General features: G+C 38.2%; 1 protein-coding gene across 2 annotated transcripts in view; it reads right to left on the reverse strand.

The window, feature by feature from the left end:
- Positions 1-6,994, reverse strand: part of LOC142335910 (dnaJ homolog subfamily C member 13-like) — a 164,139-nt gene extending 157,145 nt beyond the window's left edge. For both annotated transcript variants that reach the window (XM_075384276.1, XM_075384274.1), the window contains exons 1-4: positions 6,874-6,994; positions 6,699-6,774; positions 6,473-6,622; positions 6,058-6,159 (exon numbers count right to left, since the gene is read on the reverse strand). In XM_075384276.1, the coding sequence (XP_075240391.1) occupies positions 6,058-6,159; positions 6,473-6,622; positions 6,699-6,774; positions 6,874-6,953 (408 nt within the window). In that variant the 5' untranslated portion in view covers positions 6,954-6,994. The remainder of the gene's footprint in view (positions 1-6,057; positions 6,160-6,472; positions 6,623-6,698; positions 6,775-6,873) is intronic.
- Between the last annotated feature and the right edge of the window lie 5,626 nt (positions 6,995-12,620).

Below are 12,620 nucleotides of genomic sequence, written 5' to 3' on the forward strand. Positions count from 1 at the left end.
TGGAATCCAACATCAATGATATTGAACGATACGGCGATTAAACTCACAGAAAATGACAACTAAGGACTGCAAAAAAATTTTGAATAACGGAAACCTCATTGGCAACCGATGAGAACTGTCATCAGTGAGAAATCTTTTTGTTTTCTCAAAAACTAGCTTCAAAGTCATATAAAACAACTAAATCAATTAAAATTGTCCCTTTTGTCAAACACTATTAGACCTGTCTCTAATAAAATCAAATAAGACAAAAAGTACAACAAATAACTGCAGAACTCAGAATACACAATATTAAAAAAATTTTAGAACCAAAAGTGTGAAGAAATCCATTAGCCATGCACTTTATCAACCAATGAGACCTAAAATACATGAAACTAGACAACCGAAATCATTAATAACAAAGGACAAAAATTAAACATTCACCAAAATTTATGAGAATAAAAATTCTCAAGGATCAGCCGCCCGACGATGAGTTCAAGCAACCGCAAATACGCGCAGTCGGAGTACATAACGCTTCAATATATATGCAAGCAAGATAAGACACAAAGCGCAAGCTGCAATACATAAGAAAACCTAAATATTGTCTAAATTTCTAGCTCTTTCTCCTATTCAAGTGATTTCAAAAAAGTCAAGCATCAAACCTCCTCGCTTTTTCGCTCTGTTTATTACTCCAGCGTGATTAAAACAATCAACCAATTTGTGAACAGAACTAAGAGCGCACCAATAACATCCAATTACTTTCATTGTAAAAACATTGCAGGGCAACTCCTGGACTAAAATCCAAAAAAGTGAACTACCTAATGAAATCAACAGTAATATCTTTCCAGCAAATCAAAATTGAACAGTCAACAAAACACAAAATCATTTTCACTATTAAAGGCCTCATAAAAAAACGCAGAACAATATGCTTAAATCTTTAAAACTCTACTCACAGCATAATAAAAACTTAAGTAACAACAAATCTTTCAATAATATGAGTAGGTGAAATAAGGACACAAAGAACACCAAATAAATGCAACCTTCAAAAAATCATATATAGCTCAAAAACAATTGGTATCTAATACAACAAAACTAATGACTATTAACTGGAAAAAAATCCAACAAAGTTTCATTGAAAAAAATTAGGGTCAAACTAATTAAAATCACTGCTACGAACCCCAGCAAATAATCATATTCAGTGACAACTGATGAGAAACGACTTTACAATGAAATCAGACATAACGAACACCACACACAGGCAAAACTCGGTCATTGATTTTTGAAATTGAAGATTGTTAAGTACACAGAAACAATTGAATACGAGTCAAAAAGATTAGTTTCATTCACTTATGCCGCAGAAGCATTAGACATCTCATTAATGAAACCTAATGCTACTGAGGCATTCATGCATTAAGTCATAAGACCACATCAATAACAAAATGCATTAAGTCATTAGACAACAAAAATACGGGCAAAAACAAATTTTCATTAACCTTTTACGACGAAAGAGTAAGAGTAATAAAAAAAATTAGCCGCCCATCAATGATTCAAGCAATATTAAATTGGCGCAAGCAAAGAACAAGTGAACCGTTTTAATAGCACGCAAAAAATCACAGAGTCAAATTGCCGCACTCTTCAACCTATCACTCTTCGAACCTATTCACTTTATCGCTCACTTAAATTCTACAGCGTGAGTAAAATCAAAGACTCTTAAAAAATCTTGAACGGATTTTCTGCGCCAATACAATCCAAATCCTTTGAATTGTAAAAAGGAGAGCCTCTAAATTGAAGCCGTTGATAGCTGCTATTAATTAGGCAAAACAATCAACTAACTTCGACCGAATTGCTCTCGAACGACTCGGTGGTCTCAAAGTTCAATGTAGACTTCAGTTTCTCATTAAAAAATTGCATTACAGAAAGACACACACAATTCCAGCAATTGCTTCAAACTTCGTTCGAGATCAATAAATTACCTTTTATCAAAAAAAATCTGAATTGATTCAGTGAATTGATAGTGTTAAGGCAGAGCATCCTGTTCTTCTAGGGAGGGAATCTGATCAGCTTGGATGAGGACATGTACTGCATAACTTATCTGTGTTTCCGTTTCCAGAACTCTTTGTATCTTATCTTCGTACCGTTTCCAGCATCTTTATATTGTTCTGGTCAAAATTTTTTAATATGGCTTCATTGTGGCGTTTCTTTCATTAGCGAAACAGCGACATGAAAAAGCGAGAGAAGTGAGTGGATTGAGACCTGCATGAAATTTCAAATTTCTTCAATTTAGCGCTTCTTTGTTTAACAAATCCTCCCAGAATACAGAACTTGAGAAGAACACTACAGAAATGAAGAACACTATTGTTCGGACTTCTTTCCAAAAATACTGAAATTAAAAGTATTTTCTAATTACAGAAAACTCAAAAGACAAATCGCAAAGACAAAATCATTAATTTACGCTCTTAAACCGATTAACGTTAAAACTGTGTAAAAGTTCTGCTTCAATATTATCAGTTGAGTAACCACATTGATCAAATGTGCTTGAAAAAAATATATTTATTATATTTTAAAATGAATTTCCTTTTTTCTAAAAAAAAAAAAACTAAAGGGCCGTGTACACCATCCGGCATCGATGGATGTAGGTCGAGAAATAGGGCATGATGAGTAGCACTTAGTAGCCGGATGCTGCACTCCAAGCTGTTCCCCTCCAGACAGTGTAAAGACGGCCCAGTCACAAAAATAAATAACAAGGAGAGGAAAGCACCTATATATATATATATATATATATATAGCACACATAGGGAAATAGAATGGAAGGATTAAAATAAAAATGGAACATCAAGGAATAAGCAAATGAAAAAGGATAAGCAGCCAAACACTCAGTGCAGCCTTCCCTCCTCCACGACGGCGCTAATCGAAGTCTCACTGAGAACACGAGGCTTGAGGGCACGACATCCCCTCAAGCAGAGAACGCAGCTCCTCAGAAGTGCGAAGCTGATTTTCGTTCGGATGTAGCTTATAGTGTCGGCGTACGGCTCTCCGCGTTTTTCGCTGATCTTGGTTGCGAGTTGTTTCATAACGCGCGATGCTGATGGACCTGCACCACCCGAACAAGCAAAAACCAGTGCATTGAAGCTGCTGTGTTCGGTTTCGCGGATTCGCTCTTCGTACTTATTTCGCTTGATGCTCTCGTGATATTTGTATGCATCTTTTATGGTCTTAGGGCAGCTCTTCGCATGAGGGTTGAAAATCTTCACATCGAAGAAAGTGCGATTAAAGCGGCAGCCCCACAGACCGTTTGCCTTGATGTCCAGTCGAGCGTCATCATCAGTGGTGGTGGAATTACTCGAGAAGATTTCTCCATCGAGCGACTGAAGTTTTGGCTCTATCTGTACATCGTGGCAAACGTCATCCATCAGGTTTGCAAACACATCTCTAATTTCGTTGTGTCGTAGGTGCGTATAACCACCTTTAGCGCAATGGAGGGCATGGGTGAGGCTGAATTCTTTCCCGCATGGGCATATGGCTGGCGTGTTCTTCGCTTCCCAGGTGTAGCGAAGTGCTATTCCATCACGGAACTCAGTCTTCGTGAGGTCAAAACCATGTTTTGACAACGGAAGCGCGTTAAGCCAGCTTGATGCTCCTTTCTCCGAGGCCAGCTGGATGGTATACTTCATTTCTGGTAGATTGTTTTCGATTCTGGATTTTTTCGAGATGAGTTCACGTTGATTGTCTGCTTTCTGTCTGAGACTGATCTTGGTTTGTTCTACTTCACATTGTTGAATATTATTGAATGACGCCAATGGTCTTGAGAGTTCAACTGATTGCTCAAGATTTTTGTGAAGATCTTGTGGGAGGGCGATGTTAAGCCCACCCATTCTGAGAGGGAGAGAAAAAAGTTCTCTTTCCTCTTGGATTACTTCTTTGCCGACGATGTTCGGTATGACTCGGCCAAGCCGCTCCTCCACCTTGTCCAGAACCCCGTCCATGGAAGGTGTAGTACGCGAGAGGAAGCTCAACTTCTGTTGAACCCCCTTCGTCAAACATGCATAGGCATTCTGGGGAGAGGTGAGAGCAAATTGACCAAGTCTGTCTAAACTTTTTGTGTATTTAGTTTCTGCATCTTTCAGGAAATTTTTACTGGCCTCAGAGCTTCCGATAACTGATCCCAGGACTCGAGCGCCCTGCGTGATTTCCACATTTGTGCCTGCAAACACAGTTGACGCTTGGCGCTCGCCTCCTGGCTTAATTATCAACTGACACTTCGGAGCATTGACAAGATATCCATACTTGGGACCAAGCTCAGTGAGCTTGTCGAAGAGTACCCTGATATCTTTTAGCTTACCAACGACGCTACCATCATCAGCATACCATTTTTGTGTCAAAGAGTCATTATGAAGTCTTGTTATTAGGGGTAGGATTGCGATTCCATACATTGCCATCGCAAGGGGATCGCCTTGTGTCGTACCTTCCTGAGACAGTATGGTCGACTTACCGATGTAGAGATGAGACGGGTGGCTATAGGAATTCTGTAAGGCAACATGCAAAGATGGGCATAAGGCTTTCACGTTCTCTAATGCTGTTCGTCTATTGAGCACGTTAAAAGCGTTTTTGGCATCAATTAGAAGAATTGCTTCGTTTTCGGGATCATCAAAACTGTGGCGAAGCGAATGTATGGCATGTTCTATGCCACATTTCTGGCCCAGGCACAGTTGCATGTTTCCACCGAGGGATGTTAGATCTTGCCTGATGCAGTCGACGATTATGCGTCCGGTGATGCGACGCATTACTTCACCAATACCAATAGGTCTCACACCTGGACATTTATCCAGAGCCACGAGTCGACAACCATTGTATGTAATCAAATCATCCGGTGGTATTATGGACGTGGCCAGCCTCTTAGCAAACTTGGCAACAAGCTTGCACAGGTTCGTGGAGGTTTGCCCGAAAGCAGAAAGTAGTCTACGCCAGTCATCGGCATCGAGACCTGAAGGCCCGGCACTGCCATGAGTCTTCATTGCATGCTTTCGGACGAGCCTGGCATTGATTTTGTCGAAGACAGCGGGGTGGTAAGGAAGCGTGCGTGGATGTTCGCTCTGAATGCAGTTGGGCTCCAAGGGTTGACCTTCAGGATGTTTGTCGCGTAAAATCTCGAGGACCGGTCTACCGTCTATGAGATCGGTAGGTGCGAGCACGCCGCCTTTGTGCTCATCCGAAGGAACGCGAATAGCATTACTGATCTTACCACGAGACATGAAATCGTTGAACATCTTGAGGTCAGAGTGCTGCTGTTTGTTCCTTGAATTCATTCTCATTTGGATTGCCTTCGCTTCACAGAACAGTTCTGAGAAGTTGCAGCTGTACCATGCTTGCAGTCTACGCTTGATGGTCTTATTGTTCGATCCATCGTCCGTATTCTTTGTTCGACTGAGGGTTAGGTGCGGAAGTATCATACAGAGGGTCAGAGATATATCGGATCTATCCGTGTTTACGGCAATCGGGGAGAGGACACTGTGAAGGGCTTCGGCGAACTGTTCCCCTGTCTTGTTCTTACCGAGCGTGAAGAACGAGGGCTTCCAAGTGACGACCTCGCGGTATATTTCGCGCACTGTTACCGCGTGATGAGGCTGGAAGTGGTCCCAAAAATTATTCGATGCTGCGGCGACGGTTTTGTTAAGGTTTTGTAAACAGGTTTTGCAAAGGTTTTGTAAACAAATTGGAAATTTTTCGCAAGCGCCAGAAAAGGTTAAGGGCTTTCTGAATTCACTTGCAAAAAATTAAAATCAGCTCGCATTGGTTCAAATTCTAGCTCGCTATCTAATTGCAATAGTTCGTTCGGCAGAAATCGTGACTACATACCATTTTTTCACAATTTTGTTTATAATGTTTAAAGATCTTGCGTCAAGATTTGCATATTTCAACAAAAAGTACTCATGTCTTTGCGGTAGTTTGTGAGCTCTGGAAATTGTAGATAAAATTCCTCAAAAGGATATATAGTTTCTATTAATCTCTTATTTTGATGAAAAAGTAATTGATATCATACATTTATTGATATCTTATGTTGTTCAAGGGTTTTGGGAAAAGTACCTGTAAAGTTATCGTTAATCTGTTATCAGACCAGTGATGCTTCTCGGCTTTAAACTGTCGAACTGAAAATTGTGATTGATCCGCGAACTTCGTTCTGAATCTCTAAAACATCAGTAGTGTGGCTATATCAACGCTAAAATGAGCAATTTTGTTGCACTGATTATTTCCTCCAGTTTGGAGTTGAGCGATCCATAGATCTGCTCTTTTACTCTCCAAAATCAAGGAGCTGCTTGCAAAAAAGGACAAAATACAAAATTACAGTACACGCACATTAAAAAAATAGGTGCACTTGTTATTATACTGATTTTTTGTCAAAAAGTATTTTATGATTATGCTTTCTACAACAATATTTTAGCTCTTAAGATAACTGAAAGAATTTAGAAATATATAGAGCATGTGTTGTCATTTCACTTACTAGCACCGTTGTCAAAAGCTCCGCTCTGTGTTCGCAGGAGAACTTCAAAGGGTCTGGCTTCTTTCCAGGCTTTTGAATTACTAAGTCGAACACATTGGCTATGCCAGAATCTCGAATGGGCGACATCGAAGCAATTTCTTTGTACGCCCACTGGAAAAATTATTGCAACAAGGAACAATTCATAATCAAGTCAGCATAATTAGTAATTGTTTTGTTAAGGGATTACCTGGTTTGTAACCTGAAAATTCTGAGGATTAGAGGTGGTGATTCCATCTGTTCCAATAGAGAACACACGACGATACCTGTCAACAAGCCGTGTGACAATTTGACCGACACAATCGAACCGTTGTGGGGCGGGGTCCCCAAGGCAATCAAGAGCTTCAAAAAGAAGGCCAACTTACTTCCCTTTCCATGACAATTTGGTTGCATAGAAACTCGAAATGTCGCAGTTGTCTCGCATAAGAGGAGACAGCTTACTCATTTTCGTAGGTCTCACTACTCCAAACTCACATTACATATTCTTAGAAAATACAAAATCCAACAATAGAGAAATTCGCAGCATTTTCATGTAAGCCACATTGGCATGAACCACATCCCCTAGCAGCATAAAAAAAAGAGTTCAATTAAAAGAAAACCCCTCCCTAAACTCGGGGGCAGCAAGTCATTACAACTCCTATGTAGTAGTAGTACAAGCTTCGGGCTATTGCCCCTAGGGTGCCAATCCCAGTGTTTATCAGTCTATTTCAGTTTATCTTTTTCAAGTTGTTACATGTTCCCCATTTGCACATTATTCGCCAGGTGCACTTGTTCAATTGATCAAAACAATTTGTGAAGTATTCCCAGTAGATGTTGGTGATTGTTTGCTTCTTGAGTACCTCGCCGTAGTTTCTGTATACGCGGGAGACAATGTTGTAAAGGTGCTTTGTTCCATGCAAGAAGTTTTCACCTGCTTTTGCAAGTCTATTGTTCTTTATTTCAAATTCAACTTTGCTATTTTGCCTAGTATTTGATTCGTTTTTTCTCCTCATGTTCTCAATTTCAACATCGTATTCATTCCGGTCTAGCGATGTCAGAAGCAGCAAGTCGTGCATCTCAGCATACATACTAAGTGGAAGCGGAAGCAGTTTGAGCTTTAGTAGGCGTTCCTTGTATCCTGATACGTGTCCATTGACAATCCACTTTGTCTCTTCTATCTGAAGTGATTCAAATTTCGATAGGTTTGTCTTACAGCCATACCACGATTCCGAGCAGTACGTAAGGATTGGGACAACATATCCTGCGTAGGCATGTAGCTTTGTTGAGATGCTGCTTTTGTTTGATATGTTATGCTTTATCTGGAAAATTGCACCAGTTGGTTTTGGGATCCAGATTTCACAATTTTCTGTGCAGTTGAGATTTGAGATGAGGAGCCCTAGGTCTCGCTGTACTGGGTCTTCTTTCAGGTCAGTTTTGTTGCGATTTGCTGAAAGCTGACCCTTTACATTCAGTAGCTTTTTTGAGACATTGGGCTCCATTTGCTTTTCCTTGCACCACAATTCGAATGTTGGTGGTTCAGGCTTCCAACTCCGTTTGGCTCTATGTGATCATCTTGAAGTCAACTGCAAAGCCGTAGTTTTCTATTTCAGGATTCATAAGAGTAGATCATTAATGAAAACCAGGAGCAGAAGGGGTCCGAGGATGTATCCTTGGGCCGCAACACTCGTGACATCCAGTTAATCGGAGCAATCATCATTTATCTTTATGTACTGTTGCCTGTCTTCAAGGTATGAAAGCAGAAGTGTCAACAATTTACCACCTACTTCAAAGTTTTTAAGCTTTTCTATAAGGATATGGTGGGAAATTTTGTCGAAAGCTTTGGCAAAGTCCGCATAGAAGATTTTGAGTTTGTCAACGTTTCATCGTTGTACTTACTATAAATGGAGTCTAGGAAAATCAGAAGTTGAATTATGGCAGATCTGTTTCTTCTAAATCCAAACTGATTTTGATGCAGCCATACTTTGCAGTGCCTTTAGAGGGCATTGAAGAGAAGTCTCTCAAACACTTCAGAGATGCAGCGAAGAAGACTAATGGGTCGGTAACACTTGACGTCAGCTTTATTACCTTCTTTGAAGATTGGTGAGTTTTGATTGATTTTCCAGTACTTCGGGTGCACGCGCTTGTTTAGTTTTGTCTGGAGTATTAATTTTAGTGACTTGCTAAGAGTCTTTGAGCATTGTTTTCGGATGATGTTCCCCGGTTTATCTGGTCACGTTGCTTCTTTTAACTTCAGATTTTCCAATATTTTTCAATTTTCAAAAAAAAATTCAATTTTTTCAATTTATGTATATTTAAAAAGGTTGACAGGGGTTTAAAAAATCAAAACATCAGAACAGAGCGATAGAGAAAGTGACAAGCATCAGATTTATAATTATAGATATGATAAATAGCAATCAAAACATGGGTAGTGGTTTTGAATTAGAAAAGGAAAACATAAGATTAAGGACAAAAGCCTTCCTTTCACTTCAATGTTTTCTATTGAGGCTTCTGCTGCAGGCCGCCGGCGGTTGGAGCGTGCGCCAAAGAGGAAAAGTATGAAACTACACAAAAGCGGTTATTTTTTCCTAATGTACTTGATCATGTCCAAAAATGATTTTTTCATATTCCTGAACCTGGAAGCCAATCTATATATTCCTTTTATGCTGACGGATCGTCTCCTCCTGTACATAAGAATAACAGACAGATGGCGGCTGTCTTGACTTCGATTATCTTTTGCTCGTATCTCAGCTTCTTGACGATCGTGCGATATTTGCAAGAATCCTGCATGCTTCTTTGGCAACACTTATTATAAGGATTAAACAGTTTCACATCAAAGAAAGATCTGCTGAAATTTGATTCGAAAAGCCATTGGCATTGATATCTAGACGAGAGTTGTCACCAGTAGTTGTACTTATTTCTAAAAGTTTCACCTTGCAATGCCTGAAGACACAGCTCTTAAACGACATCATCTCGGATCTCATTGGCAGGTTGGCAAAAAAAGATGACATTATGTCGGATGTGTGTGAAGCCAAGTTTTGGCAATGAATGGTAAGCGCTAAACAAAAATTTCTCTACATGCGCATGTTGATGGCAATTTCATGGGGTCCAATATATCTCTAAGAGTATTGCAATCTCTAAACTATCTCGTGGTTAAACCGAAATGATTTATGTTAAATGAAAGTTCGTATAGACAGCATCTTGTGCCTTTTACTACAGCCAAAAACAAAGAAAAAGTTATTTTCATTGCTGGGGATCTTTTAACGCCAACGTTTTTGCTCAATCCTGTTCCTGCTTTTTTGTCTGATTTTCTCAAAAATTTCCCCAATGAATTTCTGCATCTACAGCATTCATATTCTGTAGGTGCTATTATATCTGAATAGATCTTTTATATTTGTTTCCCTGTCTTCAACTAGAAAATTAATTAGGCCACTTTGTATTAACGGAGGATAGAAAAACTTTTTGTCATTCTAAGACGCATGGCTTAATATTCAAGGGGTAAGGTTTTTGTCGATTCTGTTTTCGGTTTCCTCATCAGACTGTCATTGTTTGAAGCAGTCTACACAATAAAAGTCAAAATTTTTAGCATTCATTTTTTAAAATTTTTGTACACACGCTGATGAGACAATACTATGTGTGGCGACTTTCTCAAGCATGTTAGAGTAATTCATTGATTTTTTAAAATAAAATCAAAGGAAGTTATATCAGAAAAAATAACTGTGCTCTGAACAAGATGAAATTCGTTAGCGTTAATATCTAAAACCAAAATTTTTTGTGGGCTAAACAAACTCCCGTTTGGAATGAGGTCTCGTTTGCTTTTATTTGACCAAATGACCCCCCCCCCCCATGTTCATTGAGCATATCTAGCACGTTTTGCAACAATCATGTCATCTGCGTACCATTTATGAGTTAAAATTCGAGCAAGCATGTCGAGGAGAGGAAGCGTAATCTTGCCGTACTATGGCTTTTGAATCACTGTGTTGTTGCCTCTTAATACTTGATTACACTTTTTTCAATAAAAAAATCTAATGTGGTCTTATAGCAGTTTCTGACTGCCGAATGAATTGAAAGACAGAAGCTTCTTATGTTTATTAGAGCCAAATCTTTTTTCAAGATGTTAAATGCGCTTCTTGCATCAACTAGGGGGGATTCCTTTAGTACAGTTTTCAAAAAAAAACGTTGGCAGTGTTTGATTCCGCTTTTGTCCAAGGCACACCTTAACGTTCCCCCAAATACTTGGAGATCTTGCTTAGCGCATATCACTGAACTCTTACCTATCCTTCCTCATAGGACTTCTTCCCAGACAATTGACCAAACCCCGTGGTACTCATTGAGTGCAATCAGATGACATTCGTTACAAGAATTCAAGATATCTATTTCTTCGGTGACAATTCTGATTGCAAAATTGCACATTGACATGCAGAGATTCATTAAGGAGGATTTGTATAATTTCAAATGTGCTCTGCATTCCAGTGCAACAAAATCAGATAGGCTATGGCTGTTTCATTACTATGAGGTACATATTATCCCAGAGTATTTAGTTTTTTCAAAAAAAAATGGAACGGCAATGCCCGATTTCTTAGATTGGTTTTGATTTATTTGGTAGCAACTTTGTGAGGTTATAGGCGTTTTTTTAGAAGATCAAGTACAGTGTTCGGCCTTCAATAGTCGTCATATCGGATTTTGATAGAAAACCATATTATGTATCATCTGAAAGACAGCTTAAAGCATTCATGCTCTCCAGACTTCATTGGTTTGTGAAATACTTTAAATTCAACGCTTTAAATTCAATGCTATAAATTGATGGACAAAAGTTACTGATGTTTATTACAGCCAGATCTTTATTCAAGCTGCTGAACGCGCTGTTATTCGAGCTGTTAATCACCTTATCGGATATTGATAGGACAACAAATTTTGTATTATCTCAAAAACATCCTAAAACATTCGATCAAAAAACTCCGCCTCTTCGGATGCAAAAGAAGAATGGAGCACTTTGAGCAATGGTTTCGAGTTTCTCACAGTGTCCGGGTGAGGCTTCTTACCAAGTACCACTTTTTAATGAAGATAAACAAAATTATGCAAATTATGCTCTGCAAAAAGATACCATGTACCATTATGCAGATACAAGTTAAAAAAATGTATACCATAGAAGGAGAAATGAATACCATTTCAACAGATGGAAGACTTGCTAAAGAAAAAAAATATGTTGTTTAGGGGATCAAGGGAACTGCTCAAAATTAAAAAAAACTGTGCAGAACAAAACTCGAGTAGAACATCTTCTTGTTGACATGTTTATTATGTGATGTTGAAACTAGGTTAGGAGACGACAATAGTCAGTTGAAATTTATAACATACGGCGTCCATCGAGTATGCATATTATTCAAGGAAGTGGGAAGAGGAGTTATGGTGATCATTGAATCCTGCAACAATGCATACTAATCTCTAATTGAGGGGAGAATACCGGTTGCCTACATGCAAGACAAGGCAAGCTCTGCGCTATGATGGATGGTTGCTCCAATTGCGGTGTCTCAATATATTATGTCTTAGACGTACAAATTACCAATTTTCTGCAATCCAGGGCGGGATCGGAAAACGAAATGTCTCATCACCTGTAAAATTATGAAGATGAAGTACTTCCTTCTGATTCGCTATTTTACAAAATTACAATCAAAATCAATCAGGAGCAAACACACACAGCAGCACGCTAACAGACACAAAGCATATATATTTATATATATATGTTTATATTTATATATATATATATATATATTTACATATATATATATATACATATATATATATATATATATATATATATATATATATATATATATATATGTATATATATATATATATAAATTTATATACAAACATATATATGAATTTATATATATATATATATATATATATATACATTTATATATAGATGTGTATATATATATATATATATATATATATATATATATATAAATATAGACATATATATATATACATATATATATATATATATATATATATATAAATGTAAACAGTTCAAAAATTATTACAATGCTCTTTTGTAAGAACAGTACACCACCCAAGTGGTTAGATGTCGTTTACTCACTGCTTGGCAACAGACCCCAAAAAATCTCGGGAA

This window comes from Convolutriloba macropyga, chromosome 3, assembly GCF_964194025.1.
Source record: "Convolutriloba macropyga chromosome 3, txConMacr16.3, whole genome shotgun sequence".
NCBI classification, from domain to species: Eukaryota; Metazoa; Xenacoelomorpha; order Acoela; family Convolutidae; genus Convolutriloba; species Convolutriloba macropyga.